The sequence below is a fragment of the Cebus imitator genome, unplaced genomic scaffold (genome assembly GCF_001604975.1).
Source record: "Cebus imitator isolate Cc_AM_T3 unplaced genomic scaffold, Cebus_imitator-1.0 Scaffold21, whole genome shotgun sequence".
In the NCBI taxonomy this organism is placed as follows: Eukaryota; Metazoa; Chordata; class Mammalia; order Primates; family Cebidae; genus Cebus; species Cebus imitator.
In genome coordinates, this window is record NW_016107336.1 from 6,635,296 (window position 1) to 6,662,669 (window position 27,374).

Genomic DNA, 27,374 nt, shown 5'->3' on the forward strand with positions numbered 1-27,374 from the left:
ATTCAATTGTTGGCTAAATCGCTCAAATGTCATTTAACAAGAAAAGCGTAAAAGCTAGAAATTTTTATTTAAAAGAGTACTCATGAAATTGTTGGTCTGTTTTTCACTCAGTATCACACCAACAGATAAGTTTGTCATTCAGATTGGCTGATTTAGGTACAAAGCAAATGTAAAATATCTCAAAGGATGCTTGATACATTTTTGTTCTTATACCTAGACCAAAAGAAAACTTGGGTTTATTCCTATCTGTTTCATCCTAAATATGTACCTATGGGCATGTTGATTATGTTCTTTGGTTCACAATCAATACAGTAATCTTTACCTTTCAGTTACAAATACAGTCACACCATAATTTTAAAACTTAAAGTTAAATGGTATTGAATGCATTCAACTATATCCAACCTAATGAAACATTAAGGAACTGATTCATATTCCTGGTAGTGTCTATTTCAATAGAAGCAAAATCTGTTCCTAGTTTCTGATGGACATTCTGTTTGATCATGTCAAAACACGCAGGGCCCTCACATATAAATATCACAATTTAAAAAGTTGTAAATAGCTACACATTCAAGACTAGCTTTTGAGATTAAAAATAGTTTTCATTTGAAATAAAATTCCTTAAAACGAGAAAATGACTTTAGCATTGGCAAAGGGAGTCCCCTAAGAAAAAAATGTAAACAGATGGCTGAGAAAGATCACCCACATGCTGAACACAGATCTTGAAGAGGCATTTCTAAGAATGAAGTAGCACTTCCCAGCCTGGGCCACTTCCCACAAGGATCCTTATTTAACCCATGGAAAACAGTTTATACCTCCGGCCAAGAGGAGCCTCAACTTTTTTCCCACTTGCCTCGCAGTGATCCAGACAACTTTCCAACTTTCCCAAGCATTCCAAAAGAAGCTTTTAAGTACCAGCCACTTGGGACGAGCAATCCCCTAATAAATCAGTGTTCGATGATCAGCCCTGAACAAACGTCTTCCCATATAAATGGGCTGTTAAGCCCTTGCTAAGCGTATTAAGTATTCAATTTAATGTATGACACACATCTGTTCCACTTTCTCAGCAGAAGTTTCAAGATAACTTAAATCCCAGACTTAATCAAGGAGAAAAAAAAATTGGCAATGTTTTTAAAACTCGGTTTTAAAATATAATCCAAATGATGGTGAGAGAGACCATTTTGCTCTAATGAGATTATATCATACCTAAATCAAATCCACAAAATCACCTGAGCAGAAACACAATCTTTTATCTAAGCTAATTTGTCTTTCCTTCAGAGACCATCAACATTTCCCAGAGACCTTTAATTTACACCTAGCCCAAGTCACCCAGAGATAAGCAAAAATGAAGCCCTTGGCAAACGCAGTGACTGAACCCCCAGATGCCCAAAGACCATAAGAGGGAAACTTACAGAATTGTCTTTCACAAGGAGAGCACAGCACTGGATCCCAGCCATCAACATCTTGTGTGGGTTCCAGGCCACAGAATCGGCCCTATTGTTTAAACAAAGGGACAGAGTAGGGAGAGGATTCAATTAGTTTCTACAGGGACTAGAATACTGTCATCAGCATCTACATTCAGTACTCATACACAGTTTACTGTTCTACAGAATTCCTTGTCTGAGTGGTTTAAGGAATTTGAAGGGGTTTTACTGGTTTATTTAATCAAAACAATTACTTTGTTCCTATTTTCAAAATATCACTTAGTCCAAAGAGATCCCTTTGCTTGATAAAAGTTGGCTGTACAATGGGTAACTACATTTACCTGTGGATGCCATGCAGAAGCTTGCGGTGCTTCCTCGACATCAAAGCTGAGCCACCCCAAGAAGCCTGTTGAGATATTTACAGAACCAAACCAATGTTATTTCAATGTTGTTTCCCATTGGGTTGTTGTAGAAAACCTTCAGTGATGACCTCGATCTGCATTATTTCATATTTTATGTTAACAAATTTGTACCCCAGGAAATTTTGATCACTGATTCGGGCAATCAGAAGCTCATCACAATAGATGGGCCCCCACTGACCCTTAGAATTATAAATTTGCATGTCATAAATTGGCATATTAACCAACTGAGCTATGTGTGGATGAGGAGGTTCAAAGTCCATGTCCTCTTGAAGCTTAGACTCTAACATAGCATCTTCACAATGCTAACATTTTGCTATCAGCGTATGATGAGACATGGGCTAAGGACTAGCATTCTGCATAATAATGAACAAAGCATGTTATTGACAAGATGGATAGATAGAAGGCCAACTAGGATGGGCTAGATGGAAATATGTTAATGAAAAATTAGATGAATTTAGCCAAATGGCTTTTAGAAATATCTGCAAATGAAACTGGGACAAATGAGAGACGGGGGCAAGCTTGGGACACAAGTTATTCACTGGAAAAGTAAATTTTGTGAGCAAAGGAAAAGGGAGTTCAGATGAAATCCCATAGTCAACAGGCCTGGAGCAAAGGGAGAAGAACTGATGTAAGAAATACAAAAGTCGGCATGCTTCTTGAAAATGGAGCAGACATAAATTTTAATTTGTAGGATAATAAAGGATGACTGTAGTGAGGATTTGAGGGGACTAGCTTGAGCTGTACTGAATACTTTCCAAGCTTATTTTTAAATCTTAAAGCATTCCATTAGGAATGGAGTTAGGATCACTTCCACTTTTTATAAATAAATTTCAGAGGTGTTCAGGTAAATTGTCCAAGGTCTCACTGATGACAAAATCAGATACGGGATTCAAAGCCCATTCTCTTGTCGTGATAACATCATGACTTAAGGTGATAATCTGGCCAAACTGGAGAGTAGAGCATGTAGAATGAGTATGACAGATGTGTTTAGGCAATAGGTGAGTTCAGGAGTTCAGGAGTGGCTTAGGATGTAGCAAATTCTGTTTTTGGCTATGGAATTTAAAGACATATGTAGACATTAATATCATGTAGAAATATGTGGCAAGAGTATGTGCACCATAGATACGGAAGATAAAATGAAGTAGCTCCATGATCCTTAGAGTATTACGAAAGCTGGTCCCATTGGTAGCTAATAATGAGAAAGTACAGTACAAGTAACTTTTGTGGCCTTAAATCCCACTTAAAAAAAACTTTCATGGACAGCTGAGTCTAGGGGAAAGTGAATGAGTCCGTGGGGTACATAATTCAACGAGGAGCTCGGTCTCAGAGCTGGAGTCTTGCAAGGCCATAAGAATGCTGCTTATAAGTTTGAGCCTTGTGAACCCCACTGGCCTCATATTAGCACCAGCCTTGATCCCATGGATTAATCTCCAACAACTCCATGGGATCCCCAGAAGTTTTTGAGCTGTGATGTTTCAATGGTGTCACGTGTTGAAATCCCAAAGATTCGCAGGTAAAGGGTTAGTAACTGGATGTTGCCAGTCAGGTTCCCTTCCTGCTGCATTTCCTCCCTTACTTGGATTCACAAGGGACCATGTGCCACTGAGGCTGAGCCACAAAGGCAAATGCCTTCAGCATCTTGGAAAATTTTATCTCAGCCTACAATTGAGGATCTCCAGATCTGGATTTTGAGAACTTGGTCCTTGCAAATATTAAGAGGAGTTACATACCACATTTTTCTTGGCTTTTATTACATACTCTAAATCCGAAATTACCTACTTTTCTCACTTTTTATCCCCCAACCTCTCTGAGAACATATCGGTGACAACTACAGGGAAGGATTAGTCCACAGAGCCCCACCTGTTTACTTGCTCACCCTTTCCATCTGCCTAACATCCTATACTTCTGCTCCTTCATGTCCTCTGAGCTAGCCTCTGCCTACACTCCTTCTCCAGAAAGGTAAATAATCTCCCAATTCTAGTGAACTGGATTTAAGTTTTGAAATCACAGGAACTCTTTCAAGGCATTAGTTCACCACTTTATGAAGTACTTTGGCAGGGTTAGAAACAGCTCATCCATAAATTTATTCCTCAAAAAAATATATATATATGTGCCCTACTTCAATCTGTTTCACTGTAATTCCCATTCCAGAATTTGAAATTATCAAACCAATCGCCTAAATGAAGCCTGGCTATCCATCTCAATAAAATTGTCATTTATTAAGCTATTACTATGTGAGGCACCACAGTATACCATTTTACATATTGTTGTCTTTAGTTAACAAATTAGTAGTAGGACCAATCCTGGAAGGGAAGTGAAGGCAGGAATGGAATTGAGATTTGGCAGCCTCTAAAGCCCAGGATTTTAAATGTTTGCTGCTGCTTATGGGACTTGGAATGAAGAATGGGTAAGAGGAAGCCTTGTTGGGAATGAGAGGCTTTCCAGGAGTTACAACCTGATTTAAAGACGAGCTAGACCAGTCCGACATTCTGCTCTCAGATGGAAGCTAGCATAACAATTGCCCTCACAAAGGAGAACAGTACTGGAGGTGAAAGAGTCTAATAAGATTAGTTTTTCTTAGATTATAATGCATTATAATTAAATTGAAGACATTATCGAATGGAAGCATCTCTATTTGTGTGTGTACTAACAAAAATTTGACATCAAAATACGAGTTTCACAGATGTTAAAATTTTTAAGTGCATCTTAGAATTGATAAAATATGGTATGAATGCAGGGCAGCATGGTTTTATTGAAAACCCAGAACAAGTAAATGTCATTTCATTTTTAAAAATAGCTTTTAATATAAGTCAAAGCAATGATTGCAATTTAATTTTCTTTTTAAAATTAATAAAGTACCTATGATGTATGAATTTGCTTCAAGATAAGCAACATGTTCCTGTAATATTTTATTGATTTGACACCCACAATAGCAAAGGATGGGTAAATGCTGTCTTTAATAAACCAGGTAGGCTGGTGTCAAATTTACTCCTACAGGCACTTGCCAGAGGCATGCTATGCACAAATAGGATAATTTGCTGTGGTTTACATATTCCCTTATAAAGATGTTTTCTTCAGACTCAACCTTGAATTTTTAGAAAACCAAAAGATCTTTTCATTCATACTTAGAAATCACAACTTTCTCTAAGCCCCATAAATCTCTTAATGTCATTCCCAATTTAGCAGCTGCTGTAGTTACTGTTTTACATAAACTATTTACATTTTATACAAACTACATAAACTATATAATCCATATTTGATGTTTTTTTGAGAGTAAAATATTTAACTGCTGATGTGTTTGGTTTTCCCTTATTTCCAGTTACAAAAATGCTCATTTCATATTATCTTTTAGGATATAATGTATCATTATGCTCCTAAGTCTATAAAAATCAATGATATAAGTTGAAATATGAACAGATACAAACGTTAAAATCGCATTAAGAAGTCACAAATAATCTACCTGAAGAATTGCTATTGGCATATTAATAGAGGCAATAACTCCAGTGAGCTTTATACTACTGTTGCTTTCAGCAAACGTTAGTATATAATTAATGTAAACTTTGAATCATATCACACTGTACTATGTGATACGATTTAACTGAAATACACTTTGAAAGCATAAAATCGTCTAAACTACAAAATTATGTGTGGGTATATCCTCCAAATACTGTTTCCTTTTCTTCAAAAAGTCAAATATTTCTTCTGCTAAGGAGGATCTGAAACTGTCACTTACCAGAGGAAGGCTCCCAAAACACCATGTGCCCAACTGTCTCTTCTTTGGTTTGAATCAGACTACTGGTTTCACAAAATTTAATTTTAAAATTAAGCTCAAGTTTATAGTTGGCTGAATTCAGTATTCTAACCCTGGATAAGTAGAATTTTTAAAGTTACCTTTGATTTAAGGATAGGTGTATTTTGAATAACCACAGGACTCACAAGAGTTAAGACAAAAGCCAATCCTTTGTTAGAAAATGAGTATATTATCCCAAACCCCCTCAAATAATTATCTGATGGATTCAGAGAGAACTTGCATTCCTTATAGCATCCAATTATGTAACGTAGCTTTTTGCATTTTCCAGCTATTCGAAACAATTTGAGCTAGAAGATACTTTATAGCCCACATCCACCATCCGCCCCCCCCCCCACCCTTCTACATGAAGAAATTGAAATCCAAAAGGCTAAGAGCACAATGAAGAGGCAGATGAGACTCTCAAACCAAAGTCTCTGGGCTCCTTAATCCAAAGTGTGTCCCTTACACCAGCCTGCTTCAATGACAGTAGATTCGAGGACCAAAGATGGTTCACGGGAGTGCAGAAAGTAAAATCGAATCCAGAAAACTAAAAATGTACATGAAGTCTTGGAATCTTCTCCTTTATAATTTACAGAAAATGGCGTACTTATTTCCCCCAGTTTGAAATACATACAAATAAAAGTGTTGGGGACCCCACATCTAGTTTGAGAATATAAAAAATTTCATACCAAGGCTACAGACTAAAGGTTAAACAGGTCTGTACACATAGATGAACTTACATCCACATGAAGCCAAAGGCTGTGCCTCTCACAGATGTCTGCTATTTCATCCAGAGGGTCAAAAGCTCCCAACACAGTCGTACCAGAAGTGGCGCAGACAAGAAACGGTGCTGCCCCCTGTAAGAAGGATCCACACACAAAGAATTGTCACCGTCACCACTTAAGTTTGTCCTGTAATAGCTGGGAAAATAGAGTTGCGCAATCAGTTACTTCGTTTCTTTGGAGATAGTCATTAATTCAATGAGTGTTTTTAAATGTTGTCAATATGTGGCCTCTTGGCATTATAAACACATTAAGGGAACTTAGAAACTGTAACAGCTAAGTGACATTGTGTATGACTCTTAATTTCTTCCTGAAAAAATACATTGAGCCTCTATTGTGTCATTGTCATCTTCCCCCCAAAAATTGGAAGACAAACACTGAGCTCCAGGAGTTAAACCATGCATGCCTGTTTGCTTGTCTCCTTGTAAAGTAAGTGCAGTTACAAAACAAAGAATGTAGGATGTACTCGGGTGCAAATTCAGCATCAGGAGAAAAGGCACCTCACTGGGATACATTCTCCAAAATCGGTGCTGCAACAGAGGAATCCATTGGCATGTGTTGGAAAAAATCTGTGTCACTCCTACCATAGTTATTCCTCTTCACAGAGCTGATGACTGCATCCTGTGGAGTAAACAGGTGCTGGTGGGAAACAGGAAAGAAAAGGGAGAATGTGGGTGCGCACACACAGATGAATGGTTATCTCCGTCAAGATAGCCACACCCTTTGTTCCATTAAAGAACTCTATGCCAACCAGATAGAAGAATATAAGGTGTTTCCAAATGGGTTGCTCCCCAAATGGTGGCAGACATTTGTGGCTCGCTGTGTAGGTGCCCTGCAGGAAAACTTGTAGACAAATGTGGGGGTGAGGGGAGCAACTAGAATACTAAGATTGTAGAGCACCTGAGAAATAAGTGACAATGTTCAAAGTTTTTTCTCCATTTAGCAAGAAGCCCTTTTTTTCCCCTTAGTTTTATGATAAAGTACATTCTCATTGCAACACATTTTTTATGTCCTTTAATGCCAGGATTGTTTGAACCAAACTCATTCCAACTTAACTGACTTGACAGAAAGATGTTATTTCTCAATGGAAAGTGGGGCAGAGCAAGAATATGTGGTTCACATCTCTAAATTGAGATGCATAGAGCTCAAACATAGAGCAAATCCATTTACCATCTTGGGAGACGGCTGTGGCAAATAGAATCAATCCATCTACCCAAAACTTTTAGAGCCAGGTCAGTAGGTGACAGAGTCCTGGAGAAATCAAAGGCTTTGAAAATCCTTCCCTGTATTCAACTACTGACAACTATGGCTTTATACCAGTGACCAAAAGGAAGTAAGACCAGCTTTACATCAATCATTAAAAGCAAAAGAAAAAGTAATTTACTAAAACCATTTAAGGTGACTTTAATGGCTGGGCTTTTCCTCATAAACTATATGACATCCTGACAGTCATGAGAAAATACCTTTGCAAGCTATTGTAGTCTATTAATGAGTTTTCTTCACCTTTTAAAAAAGATCTCACTATAAATACTAGGCTTAGAAATTAAACTTTTGCAATCTGGATTCAACCTTCCAGATTCTCTTCCCCATATCTCATACTGTTAATGAGAAAATTCAGTAGGAACATTATTGATTGCATGCTGCCAGTGAGCTGTATTATCTAAGAAAGTTTGTCATTTCTAACTCATAACTCTAACAAAAAATGTCTCTAAATATTCAGTGTTCATTCTCATTGGAGTGTGTCCGTAAGCACTTTAGAACATCTGATGCTTTGTGGTTTCACCATCTATGTAATGACCTCAAGAACAGGTCACTGTAACAGTTTTTCAATGGCTTGTCATAGGCCAGGGAGTTGAATCCCAGCAGGAAAAAAAAAGTTGATGTATTCTGTACATCTGAAACAATATAAGTTAAAAGCTTGAAACAAAACAACTAGGTCTGAAGCTACTGAGAAAAATGAAGCAGTCATGTGTTTTTATCACAGAATGGATGCAAGGTTTGTCCTTGGTGAATCCAGGCTCAAGTATTAGCTGACTTGAAAGAAAACTGAGGAGACATACCAACTCTAACCCCATTGTCCTTCTTTTACATGTGCCTAAAGCAATTTTTACTTTTCAAAAACTTATTTTGAGTTCTCAACTTTAGTCTTATGTCTGTTTCATGTACTTTCACTGTCAAAAATTTGAGCAACAAAAATGATAATGACTGGTGGAATAAAACCCTCTGCTAGAAACATGAATTCTTAATGTCACTAAAAAAATTGGGATTATCTTTAGGGGATGCTAGGCAACAAACTCACTATTTTAAAAATAAAGAAGGGGAAAGAATAAGATGTTTATCCTGTCTTGCCTGTGCAGTGTTTCCTTAGGGAAAGAAAATAGGCATATTTTTCTTTATAGTAGAATTCCTGACAATAAAGGAAGGAGAGAAGGAATTAGAACATCACTTAATGAAATAATGGGTCTAGACAATGATCATCAATGGTAGCAAAATCCATGAAGTGAGAGGCTGATGGAGGATATTATGATGGATGGACTGACAATGCCAGACTCTACCAATCAATATTATTACAAAGAGACACGAGATGTCTCCTGATGGCAGGACCCATGAAGACTCCTTAGTTTAAAAAGAAAACTCTAACATAAATCTCATTGAGTCACAAGATCTAACTGCCAAATTACAGAAAAAAAGAACAAACTGGATGGTGTAGAGAAGGGGAGCAATTAAGGTCTCAAATTCATGATGTAATCCACAAAAATCTATAATGTGGAAAATTTGAAAAGATCAGGTCTTTTGTCCTGTCAACAGATCAATGGCAGGGTGGAGGGGTGGGGGGCAAGGAGGAGGAGGAGGAAGCTATAGATCAGAAGATCAGAAAACATTTACAATCGACATATCAACCAAAGGCAATTTGTGAACTTTATTTGAATCCTTAATCCAGAGAGGTCAACTATTTTTTAAAGGCAGTGGGGGAAATTTGAATAAAGATTTGATATTAAAATTATATCTTAAAACTAAGGTATTATTTTTTTTTAAGCAAGTACATATCCTTCAAAAATTGAACTATTTATAGATCAAATGATATCTGGGGTTCACTTCAAACCCATCTAGTAGCGGTAGGGGAGGCTATGTGGTACAGATGAAATAGAAAGGAGCATGACCTAATGACTGATTATAGAATGGGCATATGAACACTCATGAGTCTCTTGGTTTTTGTGTTTCAGTTTTTTAGGATGCACTTAAATTTTTTTGTAATGAAGCTTAAAATTTAAGAAAATAGGGAATAGAGAACAGAAAGGAAAGGAGAAATAGGGGAAAAAACAGAGAATCATGACACAATATTCCCCACCAATAAGCATTAATGACATACAAATTATTTTTGAGTTTGTGTAGAAAGAAATTAAACTAGAAAACGGTATCTGTGGTTCTCAGCAGAATGAACTTACAAGTTGTCCCTCAGAATGAAACCCAAGTCAAGGAAATCTGATAGTGTAAACCACCAGATAACAATCAAGTTCACTTGTTATTGGAATATTTAAATAACCGAAGGGGACACACCTGAAGTCAATACATTTATAATAACGGAAGAAATTTTAAGCCAAATATTGTGATCTAGCATTCCCCAGGACTAGGTGATTTTTTTTAATGAAAATTTGAAACAAAGTAAAACAGAACTATAATATTCATACTTAAAAACAATTAAACCCATCCTTGTTAGAGTGTAAACTCCTATGAGGGTAGATGCACTTATATCCCAGCACAAAAGCCACGCTTTTCATTTTTCAGTGATTAATGCCTGACTTTGTTGCTACCTATTGGAAAGTTATCAGAATGCCCTGAAGCTCCATTAGCAGGCAGTGGCGGAATGGGACGGAAGCAGTGTAGCAGGTGTGCCAAAGCTAAGAGGTTTTTGGTCCAAAAAGCAAAATGGTTGACACCCAAATAATGACACACTTCTTAAAAAAGCGTTAGGGCCAACCTTGGCTGGAGCACAGAAGGTGCCCAGAGCCATGCCTTGCCTTCTCCAACATTTCAGTTTTAATGTATGTTAGCAGCTAAGGAAGAAGGGACAGTCTGCCATTGAACTACTAGACACAGACCCAACGGGGGGTGATAGTAATAGATGGGCTTGGGGTTGGAAGCACCCTAGAAGAATAGGTTGGTCAAGAAATCGGGAATCATCCTGATGGCAGCCCAGAGAAAACCGGTTTGTCCTGCAGATTTCTCAAAGGGAGGAGTTGAGAGGAGGAGGTGCTGGGGTTGTACTGGAGAGGGTGGGTTCATCCTTAGAGCTTATTCCAGCCTAGAACCCTGAATACGGGTGATTTCAGTGTTTTAATAGTCTCCAGCCACCTAGGAACAAGACATCCGGGAAACTCCACAGAATGAGGAGAGCCAAGCTCTTGGAAATAGAACATCTGTAAATGAGTTTTTCCTATTTTAATTTCAACATGTTGTCTTCTCTCTCCCACATGTAGAAATGGCTTTGGCTGTTTGCATTCTCTCCTCGCTATTCTAAGTGCTCGCATGCTGTGCGCAGGCACATACACATGTATGTCCATTCTTTCCCTCCTTCTCCCTTCTCACCTCTTTTCTGGCTTGCCAGACTTTCTTCTCCAGTTCCTCAGGTATCATTTTACCTCTAAGGGACACAGATTTGAGACTTTCGGTTATGTTTAGTAGTTAACAGACAACGATACTGCTTTATAAACCGCATGAATTTTTCCGTCCACCCACCAGGCTTCCGGATCCCATCCCCATTACCTTCCATCTGTTTCCACAAAGCAAACATTCTCGGAGCCAATCCCAAGAAAAGAGGCTGCCTTCTTCATCGAGTAATGACACTGAATTAAAAGGGACGGGAGAAGGGAGAGACATGAATACATGGCACAGAAAAAGCATTGCTTATTAAAAGTAGATGAAAGTATAGCCCGAGCACAATCTTTGGGATATTAGCATAAAAAAGTAATTTGAGTTCCTTAGCGTCGTAATTGAGAACATTCACTTTGGGGTCAGAGAAACCAGGATTTAATGACAAGTGTTCCAGTTACAGCTATGGAGTCTTGAACAAATATGTACTGTCCAAGCCTCAGTTTCCTAATCTTTAAAGGGGTCATGCCAATAATGCCTACTCGATCTGCTTGTGCTAAAATAAAATGGGTTAATAACCCAAGCCTGGCATGTGGAACCAACCAGGACACTCAAGGCTGCTGTTTTCCGTGCCATTGAGAAAGTTTCTTCTGATGCTACTCATAAGACATAGTATTAATGGGAACTTGGAATCTAGTCCACTGCTGACTCGAAACCCTCTGAGACGGCAAGACACTCTCGAAGATTGCAATCACAGGCTAGAGAGGAATTTAATTATTTCCTAGAGAAAACAATGAGTTATCAGTGCTGATCAGACACTTGACCAATCCTGTTTAATACTGAACAGAAGACTGAAATTAGACACACAAGAATGTGGCTAAAATCAGAACAAAAGTAATAATAGACAAGCTACTCAGCTATAGCATGAGTGAAGATAATGGATGATCATGGAATGAAGTCTGGTCTATTTATTGCTAAATAGTAGTATGTGCTTTACCTTATTGGGCCTTCTCTATACTACATAAAGCTCCTAAAATAGCATTCAAACATCGGATATGTCACTCTTCATACATTAGTGGGGACAGGTGGTCAATTTTTTCACGCCAGAAAAATGACGGTGCTAAAGGACATTATTGTACCAAAAAAAAACTTAGTAATTTGTAGCTATGAATACATTAAAAGAATAGTCATGCCTTCACACTTCACTTGATATATTCCCTCAAATGTGGTAAATTTTTCCTCCTTTTAAGAGTTTTATTGGGAGCTCTTTCACTCTGTAAAAATAAATGCAGCAGTAACATCAGGAAAAATGAAAGCATTCTAAATTTGCAAATATCAAATAGGACACATCCAAAATGCCTATAGGATGCTTTCCTTTCAAGTTCTGACAAGACCATATGCATATTGAAGAGTAACAATGTACACGGAAGTGTAATTCTCTACTCGCTCCACCAGCGTGTGCTGCTTGGAGGTAACCTGCCTGCCATAGCTAAGGTGACATAGCTCGGGTGAATTGTTTCTCGCAAGAGTTGGGCTCTGGCAACCAAACAGCTATTGATTTCATAATGATAAATGCCAGCCTACTCCACTGACATCTAACTACAAGGAAAATCACAATGCTCTCCCCCAGAGAAATAACAAAATACCTCCAACCGATGGATCTGCTGAATAAAAAACTTTTAATCAGAATAAGAATAGTGGAGCTATCTTAAGTACCTCAAGGCAAAGTACAACCCAATGTCAATCTGAGATAGAGACAGATCAAAAAAAGTCTGAAAAACTGAAATTTAAACATCTGAAAGCTTCAGAAAAGTAAGAGTCCTTGAAGGGGGGGGGAACAAAAGAAGGGGATGCTTCAGACATGCTGAGTAGTTTCAAGGAAAAGAAGAACCTAGAAGGCTGGAATTCAGGAGTAACAACTGCATTTAGAAACAGTGGCTGTTTCTATCACTGGCAAAAGGCAAGTCAGTTGTTCTTAGACGCAACCTCCCCGTAGGTTTCATAAATCTACAGAAGACGAAAAAACTCTCAGCAGGTGTTCATTTCTATAAAGATAAAATAGCAAGTGCCTACATGAAAGACAACATTGAGCTGGAGTTTTACTTTCCTGACTCCCACAGGATCTTTTCCCCCCCCCGCCTCTCTCTGTGACCTTGAGCATCTCGATGAAGTGCTGCTTTCTCATCAATGTACCCTGTGCCCTGGATACCTGGACTCCAGTGCTGACTAATTTGATTCTCAAGTTAGCTGGTAGAATGGGGCATATAAATGTTAAAGAATGAAGAGAATGTCCAAGGGATGTCTAAGGACACACAGCTGGTTTAATTCCCAAGGAGCCCAGAGTCAGAAGCTAGATAGAATGAACCCAGCCTCGTGCTCTACAGGATATCCTGTGAAGCACCTGCTTGCCTGTGGATAAGACATGCAATCACATCCCATTGCAGCTCAGCCTCATTCATCACCCAGTGAACAGAAGAAAGTGAATGAGGCACCTGGGGTGCAAAAGTTAAAGACATGACCCTGAGACACACCCTAGATGCCTCACTTGCCACTCCTAGCCCCAACCCTGCTAAAGAGGAGCTAGGCCATTGATCACTGGCCTGGGAGGTAAGGGTTACTTTTTCACCTTCACTTTTTAGTGGCAAATCATGGTCACTACTTTATGCTAATTCCAGAAGTGATCTGAATTACACAGGAACACTTCTATACACCTAAGGAATTTATATCAAAGTGCAAACCAAGCCATATATTACTATTTCTCCAAAAGTCCCTTCTCTTTGATTCCTATTTAGCAGTAGAGAGGCCACCTTGGATATATTGACAGTGCAGAAGTCTTTGTCATGGTCTTGTAGGTCTCTATAAATAGAATTACAATAAAAATCTAAAGTGTGCAAGAATACCTTCAGTGGTGGGTACATATATTCTGCATTTGATGGTGTAAGATAGAGATGGAGTAATTTGGGTTAGCACAAAAACAGGAAAAGACCCCCTAACAGAACAGGACTAGGCCATGAACCAAACACCTAAAAATATATGGGAGATGGCTGGGTGCAGTGGCTCATGCCTGTAATCCCAGCTAGTCAGGAGGCTGAGGCAGGAGAATCCCTTGAATCAGGGAGGCAGAGGTTGCAGTGAGCCAAGATCACAACACTGTACTCCATCCTGGAGACAGAGTGAGGCTCCATCTCAAAAAATGGGGGAGGGGGAGCGGGGGTAGCAAAAAGACTAACGGAGTTTAAGATTGTTTAGTAAACACAACCTTCTTTGTTTTTTAATGAAATTGATTTGTTGTAATAAGTAGTAAAGGCAGTCAATAAAATATGAATTAAAAAAGCAAAATGGTATGACCTGACTCTGAGGGAGCAGGGAAAGGAATGGGCTGCAAAGCAGTGTCTCAGCCAATGGAGTGGAAATATAAATTCAAAGCTGCAGTGTGCTCAAAGTGATGTAATTTTTCCATGGAATTCACACCTGGTTTTTGGTTTTTCTGGCTCCAACTTCTGCTGGCATGTTAGCCAAGGCATCTATTTTGCCTCTATTTGGAAAATTTTTAAAAACCTCTTAGGTCTGCTTTCACAACTACATAAGGTTTCAATTTCCTTTCACTCCCAATTCACCAGCCCCACCTGTTACTGATCTTTCCCAGGCATAATCTTTATTCTAAGCTTCCATATAATACCGTTTTCCTTTCCATGGCAATTATTCCAGAAAAGAACTCCCGCAAGTTATAAACCAAATGAAGAATGAAAAAGGCAAAAGCAAAAAAAACCTGAGCTGACAACGAGCTTTCCCAAGCTTGGAAAATAGCAGTTTGAATGCAGAAGAGACTCCTCATTTGTAATCTGCGGGATCCCTTACATTGAAATATCCAGGGCTGAAGCATGAAGAAGGAAACTCTATTCCATAATACTCCCAAATAATAAAGCATTTTTCCCAGCTGTCCGCATTACCAAACATTCTTCTCTTGGTACCGAAAGAACATCTTGTGCAGAAGGGCCTCGACTGGCTGAGTTAAGAATCTTGGGCTACATGATTCTTCCCAGTTGCCTCCCTTCACTCACTCACTTAGTTCTTGGTGCTGAATGAACCAGAGCCAAAGGTCAGACGAGGCGAGAGGAAAACAGGAAAGTGATCAGATTCTCTCCTACGGAGGAGAAATTCATGCACCATTTGTCCTTTTGCAATAATAAACTAACTTTTGCACTTAGAAATGATAGATACGGAAAAGCCCAGCTGGAAATAACAAACTCTCAGATTTTGTCCACTTCATGGTCGTGACAGGATACCTGGTATTATTTCAGAAGGTAAGAAGCTAAACTCGTCCTGCCAGGAACCTGGGTGATAAAGCAGTCACAGACAGACATCCACTGGAATCACACAAGAATAGGAAAGGAAAGATCTCTCCCATATAAAGGCTGCAGTTAAGCTGTGCCATCTACTTCTGCCCACTTTGTTATAGCTAGATCATTCTTCTCCTCCTAATATTTAAAAAAAAATCTATTATGTCCCAGATGCTACTTTACATGCAATTACTCACTTAACATTTGCCAAAACTCACTAATCAGTGACGACTGTGTGGCTGCTGGATTTTTCTAATCGTTCCAGCTATTCACTGTCCCATGTATGCAAACCCTTTGGTGACTTTGCAGCAAGTCCCCCCATGAGGTGGAGTCTTTCTTCTGACATCTTGGATCTGGGCTTATGGATGGGACTTCACCAAGAACATGTGCCCTTTCATACCTGCACCATTGCCATGAAGACACACCTAGACTGACCTGCTGGGAATATGAGAGACCAAGGAGCAGAGAGGCGTCACTGGAACCATCCCAGCTGAGCCACTCAGATGGGCCATAAGCCCCCCCAAACTCTAGACATGGAAGGGGCCCAGCCAAAAGCAGCAAATCTGCTCACCTATCTTGAGGCTTATAAGTGATAATATACAGTTAAAGAATGTCAACTGTATATTTGGGGTGATTTGCAGAGCTGATAAACTTATTTTTACAAGTTAGGAAACTGAGGCACAGAGAAATTAAAGTTACTCAATAAGTGATGGAGGCAGAAGTGGAATCCAGGCAGCCTAACTCAAAGCCAATGCACTTATGAACAATCTGACCTCCTACTTGAGTGGAAAGTAAAATAAGAGATGGAGAACTGTGGCCATCTCTCTCTCTCTCTCTCTCTCTCTCTCTCTCTCTCTCTCTCTCTCTCTCTCTGTGTGTGTGTGTGTGTGTGTGTGTGTGTGTGTGTGTGTGTGTGTGTGCATTTTCATTGTTACTGAATATCTTCCTTTTCTCTTGAAAGGTAAGGTACACATCCCTTATCTTAGCCAATCAAAGCAATCATTTTACAAGGAATGTGAGAAGACATAGCTAAGATCCATGCTGTCCATCTAAGTACTAACAAATAAGACACTCAAAAAAAATTCAGAGATGGTACTTTCAGATTAAATATTCTTTGCTTAAAATGTTGTTAGACTATATTTTAAATAAAGGTAATTATACAAAATTAAACCAGGATTTCAGCATATTAGTCACACGGGGAATAGGACAAACTCGAATCGGGAGTCCTCAAACAAGCCCTCTTAAACATGCATTCTCAGAAAATCTATATTCAATACCAAGAATTTTTACCTCCACAGATGTGAAAAGGATTAATCTTGGCAACCCAAACAGCCCCTTCTCCTTAATATCAGGACGATATTTGTATCTAGCTAAATTCATTGCATACATATTGGACACTGAACCACCTGCAAAAACAAAAAATGGCATATTTACAGCATGAAGTTCTAGCTCACGAAAGCTGAATACAGTGAGACGTGAATGGCCATGGGTGCTTCAGTCTGCTGAAAAATCACTGGGACAGGCCCGTGAGAATGCTGTCCTGCTCCCATTACTCTGAGTATTTCATTATATACCCTAATCTCTAATTCCAGAACTTTTATTCTCAAAACAAAAGATGAATTTTGGTTTATTCTCATTCCAGGGTTTTTTCAAACCAAAAGTCTCGATCTGTGAGCTCTGGACTTAGGGCCAGAGCCTACATCTCCATGATTTTTTTTGTCTGTCACCTAATCAGTAAAATTGAAATGATATTTGTTGGTTTCTTGCTCCAAAAAGGACTCCGGGATAAACGAATGTAATTCAGAAAACTTAAGTAAAATTGATTTTAAAATTTAGAGGACTTATAGCCCTTCCAAACTCCCAGCAGCAAATCAACTCATTTGTGTTAGATATAAATCCAAAATTGTAGGCATCTCATTAGTTATGTATGTCATTTAGCTTTAACACAAAATATCACTCTGGAGAAAGGCACAAGCTAGATTCTCGCCAAATAGAATTATTATCCAACTTTTTGTCATGTAAATCTGCAAGGAGTTGTTCCTCATACGGATACATTTTTACATGCTTGTAAGGTTGATCTCAATAACTAATTGTACTCACCTGGGTTAAATATTCCATCCCCTTCTTTCCAGCCAATAAATTCAATCATTTTCTTCAGAACCGCTTCTTCCACTAAGAGAAACACTGGGGACACCTCATACGTATAACTAGATGGATATAAAAAACACTTCACTTCTACGACTAGAGTCAAAACATCCCTTTGGTGTTCCAAGAAATGCACACAGAGTTCTATTAAACCAAGTGGCTGCCACTTCGGCAGTCTTTGGAAATTTATCCATTGAAAAAAGAATTACCCCATTAGTGACAGCACTAGTCATGGTTAGATAAAAACCAATAGCCGGTGGCCTTAGGGATCTGCAAGCTGCTGCGGCACTCTTACTTTCAAGAGAAACCTCAATTCCGTGAGGAGAGAAAGGCAATGCACTTGCATTCTATGTATTAGCTATGAGCAGTGGCCATTTCACTCTTTGGATGCTTGGAATACTGCTTTGAGTGCTGTTGATGATCAAAGAAAATCCATTGTCATGGTAATCGGGTTTTACCAGATTACTACCTTGAGTATGCTAACATCCCTTCGAGTTATTCTAAGTGGAGACGACTCCACCTGCACCAGGGTTTCCTCTGCTACACTGTCTGTATTAATGAGGAGTGCTCTGTGAGACATCTCTCATGTGATGATTTTACTACAAAGCACCACCCCAAATCCCCTGTCGATGCAGGATGTGTTGCTCTGGGCTGGAAGGCTGTTGTCAGAGCATTGCTGTTTTAGCCCCTTTAGAGATACCCTCAACTGCAGGGATCCAACTCCTTCGAGGTCACACTCCTTGTGGTCTACTGCTGGAGAGGTCTGGCTGTCTGGACTCAACTTCAGACCACTCTGAGGGACCACTGTAGTTTCAGATATCTCCAAGCATTAGCCAAGATTGTCATGGAACCTGCATGGCAAGTTGACACCTATCTCTGCCCGTTCCTGCATCCTCCTCCTCCTTCCCCAGTCGCCCATGTGGATGCCAAGGGTACTCCTAATCAATGTCCCACTCGCTAAACACCATCGAGAGCAGCTTTCCTGGGAATCTGTTGGAACAGTCACCGTGCCTTGTTTGGTAATGTTTATCTTCTCTCTCCGGACAACTTGAGGTTGACTACATATCTATGATCTCCTTCTCAATTAAGTGATTACATCAAATTGTATCTGAATAAATGTATACTCTAAATAAGTTAAGCAGACACATTTAGATGTAGAGTAACAGAATGTAATGCAATTATATTAACATCTGGTAGGGAAAATTTGGGATTAAGGCATAAGTTGATCACCTATGTACCACCTACCTATGTGTCAACTCTACACATATGCCATCTTAAAAATAAGATTGTTTTTTAACCATGCTATGAAACCAGTGTACATACCCAAAAGTATGAAAACATATGTTTATGTGAACCTACAAATATATATATATATATATATATATATATATATATATATAATAGTTACTTGTTCATAATAAAAAATGTTAAGCCTGTCTTTGAAAACTGGCTCAATTGTAAACCTAGGAATCAGCCTGGAGGTGGAGGGGAAGACAAGATAGAACACACTCGTGGGTTGGCATATTTTGAGTGGATGGTTTAGCTTAGCACAATTTAACACTTCTTCAATCTGAAATATTTAGAGATTTTTGAACTTACATGAAGAGTTAGAAAACCTGGGGTATACAAGAAAAGACTGGAAAAATACAAAATTTTACTGTCTCTTCTGACTTACTCTCACTGTAACTCATTGTAACCTGGTATCTGCTGTCATCACTCCATCAAAACGTCCCTAAAGTTGCCAGTGACATCCATGTAGCTAATCCAGTGGACTGTTTAGGCTCTTAGTTGAACATTCAATAACATGTGACACCAGGCGCACTCCTTGTGGCTGCCACAGTTATCCTTTTGGTTTTTTTCCTTCTAGCCACTGTAAGCTAACCCAGCTCCTCCTAACCATTAAGTGGTAGACGTCCTCAAGGCCCTGCCTTGAGCCCTCTCTCTCCCCTCTCTATACTCTGTCCCCTAGGCCATGGTTTTTTATCTTGCCTTCCCATTAAAATCACTTGTTGAACCTTTTAAATATATCAATGCATGAGACACACCTACAGAAATTCAGATTTAATTGGCTTGGGTTGGCACCCAGGTATCAATACATGTTTCTAAAATTCGCAAGTGATTCTCATGAGAAGTCAGGGAGGTGAATCACTGACATAGGGACTATCCTCCACGTCCACCATTTCAATTACCATCATGTTACCGGTAACTCTTAAATTTATACCTTATAGACATCAGAATTCCAGGCCCATGTATTTCTCAGCTTAGTTCATATATACTTTTCATATTTTAAAGTCACCGCAAACTCGAATGCCCACAACTGAAAATGGAATGCTTGCTCTCTCGCCTCCTTCACCATATACTTGAAAACCAGTTCCATCTACCAGTGCTGATTTCTATGAATGAAATGACTGTGAACCCAGCTATGAAAGCTAGAAACCCAGACGTTGCCTCAGAAACCACCTCCCTCTTACCTTTTTCAAGATGTGTATCCAGTCCCTTGTTTTATTTTCTGAACGCATTCTTTGCTGCTCTATTCCTACCTCTTCCCTCCAAGTCCAAGCTACGTTCCTCTCACCTGACTAAAGAAATGCCTTCCTAATGAGTGCCCTCCAGCCTGCCCTTCATATTTTCAGACTTTTTTTCAATAAGCAAATGGCATCTAGTGATCTAGAAACCTTCAATGGCTTTTTGTTACATTTAGAATGACTCATAAACATGGTCAACTGGGCCCTATATGTCTGGCTCTTATTTCTCTCATCTTATTTTCCACTATAGTCCCTGTATAACTCTCGGCTGTACCCACCCTGACCCTTCAGTTCATAGAGAATGTCATGCCGTGTCCTGCCACAAGGCCTTTAGACATGTCATTCCGTCTATTTACAACTCATCCCTCACCTTTTCACCTAATAACGCTTATTCTCCAACTGTCACCTTTACAGTGTGCACTTTCCTGAGCTCTCAACTAGGAAAAATTGCGCCATTCATATTAATACGTAGAACACTGTGTACTTTTCCTTCAGATGAGAGTTTGGATTTTACATTAATTTTTGTGGATCACTTCGATTAGCATTTTTTTCACCAGATATGCCCCATGAGGACAGAGTCGAGGTTTATTTATGTTCAATATGTCTATCACTTAGCACAGAAAAGGGCTTTTCATGCAGGTACAAATAAAAAATTGCCTAATCAAATTTCTTGTCTGTTAAATGGAGGTGATAATCACCTTTTCCATCTGATGGTACCACTATTTAAATCAAATAGCTATTTGAATATTGATAAGCATTATAAAACTATTCCATTATTTACAATGACACTATGAGAAAGAAACCATTAAATAGAAATTTTTGAAACAAAATTTCATCTACTTAGTCTCTAATCCACGTTTGGTGTAAAATTTCTGTAGCATGGCACTTACACACTTGGATTCAATGCTTCTGTCATAAATCGGGCCACCAAGGAGGAATAATCAAGTCCAGCATACAGCTGGTTGAAAAATCTTGGGTGGCCTGTAAGTTTAAAACAGAGTATTCATCTATGCAGCAATTAAAAAACCTCATACAGCATTAACATAAAGTGAGTCTTGCAGAAAACAAAAGCAGACAGACACAAAAGACTACATATGATGTAATTCCATTTATGACATTCAAAATCAAAGCTATCTAAGGAGATTAGAGGTTAGAATTCTAGGTACTTTGTGGAAAGAATTATGGATTGGGAAGGAGCTTCTCAGAGCCTCTGGAGGGCTAGAATTGGTCTATATCTAGATTCAGGCAATGGCTCCCTTGCATAGCTATGTACAAATTCATACTGAGCACTTAAGATTTGTGCACTTCATTGATTATAAATTACCTCATTCTGAAAAATATTCAAAACAGCATTATATACAAGAAAAATCATGTTGAAGACCCACCTCAGATCCCTTGCTACTAATCAATGTTTCTAAGTAAATTCTGAGTTATCTCTTAAGAGTTTTGATTTACCTGCTCCTCTTTTTCACAACCTAGACCCAAACCAAAACCCTTAAGTATTATTTGAACAGTTTTCCCAAGGATCACAGGGTACTGCCTTTTTACTGAAAATGTCAATATTAACTTCTCTCACTTCATATACATTTTGCTCACAACTGAGTTCACCCCAGGCTATGGCAATGAGCAGCATTCTCATTTTTCAGATTAGACCCATGAGACTGGCAGTATGTAGATGGGGTAAGATGTGACTCATCATGAGCTTACGTACACTTATGATTCAATTTGCTTCCAAGGCAATCGCCTTTAAGACACAACGTCTCATTCCAATTTAAAATTTTTTCCCCTCATATAAAAGGTCTCATAAAGGTTATTGGCTTTACACCATGTGAATAATTACACCATACACCCAGCTAACTGGCTTGATAGTCTCTCACAGGAAGCTCAGCATGACAGAACAAAGAGGCAGGAGTCTATTTCTACATCTGAGTATTTGGAAATCATTTTATCTGGTGACCTCTCATTACAACTTACAGCATCTGGTTTTAGTTTATTTTAGGATTTTTTTGGTCTTTAAGGGTTCAAGAAAAAACAAAAATCTCAAGAAAATCTTTTCATCTAAAACAAAAACTTCCTCTGATCTGGCCAAAATAAAAGGCATGGCTACAAGTAATTTTAATAAGATTTTTTCTTTTAGTTCTGTGTTAATTTATGATTGATTTCCATGGTAACGTTATGGAAAATATCCAGTAAACTGAAAAATCTGCATTAAATGTCATTCTACACTTCTGACATGCACTGTAGTAATAAGATACCTATCTCTGCTTTTGAAATGCTAACGGTTTTTGATACACCAGACTTTCCCAAGGGAATATAATCCAATTATTAGCCAGAATTTTATGTTCTTTCCACTAAATTTAGTCCAGTGCCAGAATTTACAAAGTAATGCCCATATGGTCTTAAGCACTAGATTACCTTTACATTATACTGAAAAATATTTTGGAAGGTTATTCTCCCATTTTTGAAACTTGTTCACTGGGTGAACAGGATATTAACAGGTAAGCTGGAATGGGGCCTCAGCGTAACATTGACATCCCATCACTGCATGTACAAAGATCGCAGTAGTTAGGACATCATTGAAATAATTTCCACAAAAACTTAGAATGTATTCATTTGCCTTATCCATCTACAGGTTTTTATTTTTTGATTCTGCCAGATTTGATCAAATAGTTCGGCAATTACCAGTATCCAAGAGTTAATCAGTGTGTTCCAAATCTATTTCTGTTCATATTAAAGGTATCTTTTGAATTACTTTTTGCATACTCTGGGCCATCAAGATTTAAAATCCCTTACCAAATTTATGTAATCAAAATTCCATTTGCCAGTTTGGTCTAACATAAATAAGTAGCAGTGATAACATATGCTATTGATTACAAGTAGTATGAGGGTTGGCAAGGAGAAGAGGATATTTACATACAAACACTAACACCAACAGTTTTCCTATCAACTTCTCTTTGGCCTTGGCAATGAATCTGGATTTAGGGATTAAAGGGACCATTACAAAAACATCAGAACCACTAATTTTTTTTTATCCAGATTTCTTATTCCTTAAACATAGCTATGCTTAGCTTTAAGAAGTAAATAAATGCTTTACAAACATAACTTGTCAGAGGTACAGATCAAGGAAACAAAGTTCTTACTAGTTTTGACGCTATAGCGTATGACATCCCGGCAGAGTTCCAATAGTCTGTGTGGTGGCTCTCCCGAGTCCCTCATCTCCAAATCAAGAAGCTGTTTCAGTTGTTCAGGAGGCTTCCATTCACACACCTGGAGATTCAACCGTGACAGAGTGAGTAGCCACCACAGACAGGTGTTGAGAGGGTGTTAGGGACAGGGACTCTACAAAGCTTCCGGGCTGTGGGAGATGTAAACGTGCAACTATAGTTCAAACTAAAAGAACTGTGACAGTAATGTGGATGTTGATGGGACAGATGAGGGGTACCATCCTAGATTCGCAAGGTTAAGGCAGATTTCCTAGAGATACTGATATCTAAGTTGTTATACAGATAAGAGTAGAGTGAATCAAGCAAAGCTTAGGGGTGTGGTAATACAAGAGAGGTTCTAGATGAAAGTGACAGAAGTAACAAAGACCAAAACTAAAATCAAGAATAAAATAAAAAATTTGGATCCTATGGCATATCTGAAAAGGAAGCTTGGTATGGCTAGAAGATGGATTTTTGAGAAATGGAGAGGGAATAAATCTGAATAGTGAAGTCGTTTTCTCTCTGCGTGTACCCTGCCCAAAGCGGTCTATCAACCTAGCAACCAGAATGAGGCTCCTAAACAAGCCACGCCCATTCCTCCATTCAAATACATCCCGTGGCTCCCTATTTCTTTCAAAGTAAAAGTTGAAATCATTACAAAGACATAAAATGATGCTTTATGATCCACTGGTATCATTTTTTTCTCTAGTCTCATCTGGGACTACTTCCCTTCTGGCTGACTCTGCTCCCACCACCCTGGCCTCCTTGCCGTTCTTAGCTACACGAGCGATGTTTCCACACTGGTGTCTCTGTACTGTCTGTGCCCTCTGCCTAGAATGCTTTTTAAAATATCCTTACAACTAGATCCCTCACTTACTTCAGAGCTTTGCTAAGAAGTTACCTTCTCGGTGATGGCAATCCTGACTCCCTTACCTAAAATTAAAATCTACCCAATTACCTCTATAAATCCCACTTAACCTTTCCTAGTATTCCTTTTTCCAAAGCACTTTCCACCCTCAAATATACTGTTTATTCTATATAATCTACATACAAGCAGATGTCTGTCTTTTTGCTCATTGATCCCAAGTGAGTACTACAGAGTCTACACATAATAGTGCTTAATAAAGATGGGTTGAATAAATAAACAAGGCTCAGGTTATAACGGGCTTTATGTGACATGTTAGTTTGAACTTGGCTCTAAGGAAGCCATTTAAATGTTTAGAACAGGAATAAAAAGATCACAGTTGTGTTTGGGGCAATTGCTTTAGTTGTTATGTGGAGATTCCAAATACAATTGGATATAAAGGTAACTTAAACCAGGCAAGAGAAGGTAAGGATCTGGATGAGGGTCAATGCTGTATGAATTATGTATTTTGGAGATATTTAAAATACAGAATCACTAGAAGTTGAGAATCGGATTGTGAGGGTGAGAGGAATGAGCCAGGGATCATCCCTAAGATTTCAGCGGGGACACAGATCGGATGGCAGCAATGGGGATAGCAGGAGAAGGATCTGGTTGGGGGTGGTGTGGGGATGATGCATTTATGAGCACGTTTAGAACAAAAGCCACCTTCAGAACATTCAAAAATTGTATAGCAGTTGATCTGAGGCTCTTGGAAAAGATGGGGGATAGAGCTCCAGGGATATACTATGATGATACAACAGTAGATGATGTGGCTCAGAAACTACAGCAAAGAAGAGGTGCAGAATCTTTTTGGGCATCACCAACACTTAGGAATGGGAAAAGGAAGACTACTGTAGAGGACTTTGCAGAGAGGTAGGGAGAATCCTACGAGTTTAGTGCTACCATCACCAAGAAAAAGGAATGCTTTAGGAAGGAGATAGATGCTCGCCACTGTCAAATACTGCTAAGAAGCCAAATTAGATAAAGACTGAAGTTCTCATGGGATTTATCAACAAGGAGGTGTTCTTGGCAAGAGCAGCTTGACTTAAAGAGGTGGGGGCGGAGGCCAGATTGCTTTGAAGTGAGCATGTAGGAGGTGAAGAAATAGGAGGAGGGAGGGAGTATAGATAATCTCTAAAAATTTTGGCTATGGAGGGGAGGAGAGAGAGGGAAGTAGCCAGGGAGTGAAAAGACTAGGAGGAAATATCAAATTGTGCAAGGAGCACGAAATTAAACTCTGCTCTAACCATGACTGGCAGAGGTAAATTGGAAATACTTGAGACAGTCAAAAGGAATGACTACTGGTGCATTCAACAACATGGATGAATCTCAAATGCATTTTGTTGAGGGTAAACGGCAAGACTCAGACTACTGTGTGATTCTATCAACATGACATTCTAGAAAAGGCAAAAATCATAGGGAAAGGTCAGTGATTTCCAGGGGCTTAGAGGAAAGGGGGGGATTGATTAAAGAGGGGCACAGAATAGTCATGTAACCATTTTAATGAAGATATAGAACAGTTCATATTATAGTAATAGTTATATGACTTCTCAAAACTGACAGAATTTACCCAAAAGGGATAAATTTTACTGAATGTTTAAGAACTGGCTGAAGAATTTTCTACTAAAACTATCAATGATCATCACACCAAGCTTGGATATATATATTTGCAGGCTACCTTTTAATGGTGCTTTGTTGAATCTCAGACAAGGCAGGCTAAGTTAGTAGTATCAAAACTTCACCCTCTTCCCCCAACTCCAGCATAGCTTTCAATCCACCTTACCATGGGTAGCGTGTACATCTACAACAATGTGATTGACTCTGTGGTTCCTTAATTGACAACTTAGGATCTTAAGATATTCCCCTTCTCATTTTTTTTTTACTAGTCCTCTATGTGAGCCCTTCTTTCCAGGCTAAAAAGGTCCCATTGCTGTGTTAAATATATCTTGTCCTTGTGCAATGCTCTTTCCATTATTGACCTTCCTGCTTTCTTCCTGCAGAAATGAGTACCCTAACTCCAACCTTTCTCTTCCCCTGCCACCACCCCTCACTTGCCTTTTACCTTCCACATCTGAGCTCAAAGTATCTGCTCCTGTGTGAAATCCCAAAAGTCTGCTCCAGTCTCAAAGCATTTATAACATCCTCACTGGGAACCCTGCTGTCATTTCTAATGAAAACATATCCTGCCAATTAGATTATAAATTCTGTTCAGAGCTGGGCCTTTACCTTATTTTTCTTTGCATTCTCTAGGGCTGAATATAAAGCCTTATTCATAGCTAATACTCAGTTAATGACTGAATAAAGGCCAACAAAAAAAATACCTGCCAGAGGAGCAGCGTACTGCAAAGTAAAGCAGGTCCAAAGTATCTCACAAGTGCAGAGAAGACCAGAAATTACGTAATTATACTCTCTGGATGAATAAGAAACACCATCAGGATTTTGCCTTGAACATAACTATTCCAAGTTCATGCATCAATCTCTTTTCCTATTCAGTTTCCCACAGGCATGTGGTCAAAAATGCAGAATAAATCACCTCATATTTTAAAGGTATTTATTTCTAACTAATATAACTGGAATAAAAATCTCTTGCTTACATCCATTTGTTGATAATCGAACTCCAACATGAAAACCAATGTGATAAAGGATAATTCAGTAATTTTTAAGAGGCATATGGAGTATTTAAAAGCACAGATTGTGAAGTGAGACTGGCTGGATTTTAGTCCCAGCTCTGATGCTTACTTGTGTATAACCTTGGGCGGGATATTTGACCTCTTTGTGCCTGACTTTCTTTCCCAGCTCTTAAATGGGGGTAATAAATAGTAACTGTCTTTTAGTGTTTTTGAAAGGATTAAATACATAAGAAGTTAGTCCCTAGAAAATACTAAGTACTCTTAAGAGTAGATGCCATAGGCAGCAGTTCTTATATCAATTTGAATTGAATTTGAGCCTGAATTTGAAATCTACAACCAGTAGCTGGTACCAGAAAAGGAGTTGGACTTAACCGTCTAATATTTCTAGGCTAAATTCAGACAAGCTCCTGATTGAACCTCAAGATAAATTTAAAATGTTGCCACATCCTTTTCTATCTTTTGCTTGATTTTCATGAGCAACATAGAGTGTGCACTAGAAAATTGGGAGCAAAGGGCATTAGAGAGTGCACAAGTCAGATTAGCAGGTTACTTAGCTACGTTATTTCCTAGGGCAGGGAGTTTCATCCCTGTGCTTCATAGCCTCATGTGATTAAACTCCAGA

General features: G+C 38.8%; 1 protein-coding gene across 1 annotated transcript in view; it reads right to left on the reverse strand.

Moving 5' to 3' along the window:
- Window positions 1-27,374, reverse strand: part of GADL1 (glutamate decarboxylase like 1) — a 158,741-nt gene that overhangs the window by 100,039 nt on the left and 31,328 nt on the right. The window contains exons 3-11 of the mRNA XM_017521671.2: window positions 23,156-23,282; window positions 20,906-20,996; window positions 17,446-17,552; window positions 16,636-16,751; window positions 11,180-11,259; window positions 11,003-11,057; window positions 6,374-6,490; window positions 1,763-1,827; window positions 1,410-1,491 (exon numbers count right to left, since the gene is read on the reverse strand). Of these exons, the coding sequence (XP_017377160.1) occupies window positions 1,410-1,491; window positions 1,763-1,827; window positions 6,374-6,490; window positions 11,003-11,057; window positions 11,180-11,259; window positions 16,636-16,751; window positions 17,446-17,552; window positions 20,906-20,996; window positions 23,156-23,282 (840 nt within the window). The remainder of the gene's footprint in view (window positions 1-1,409; window positions 1,492-1,762; window positions 1,828-6,373; window positions 6,491-11,002; window positions 11,058-11,179; window positions 11,260-16,635; window positions 16,752-17,445; window positions 17,553-20,905; window positions 20,997-23,155; window positions 23,283-27,374) is intronic.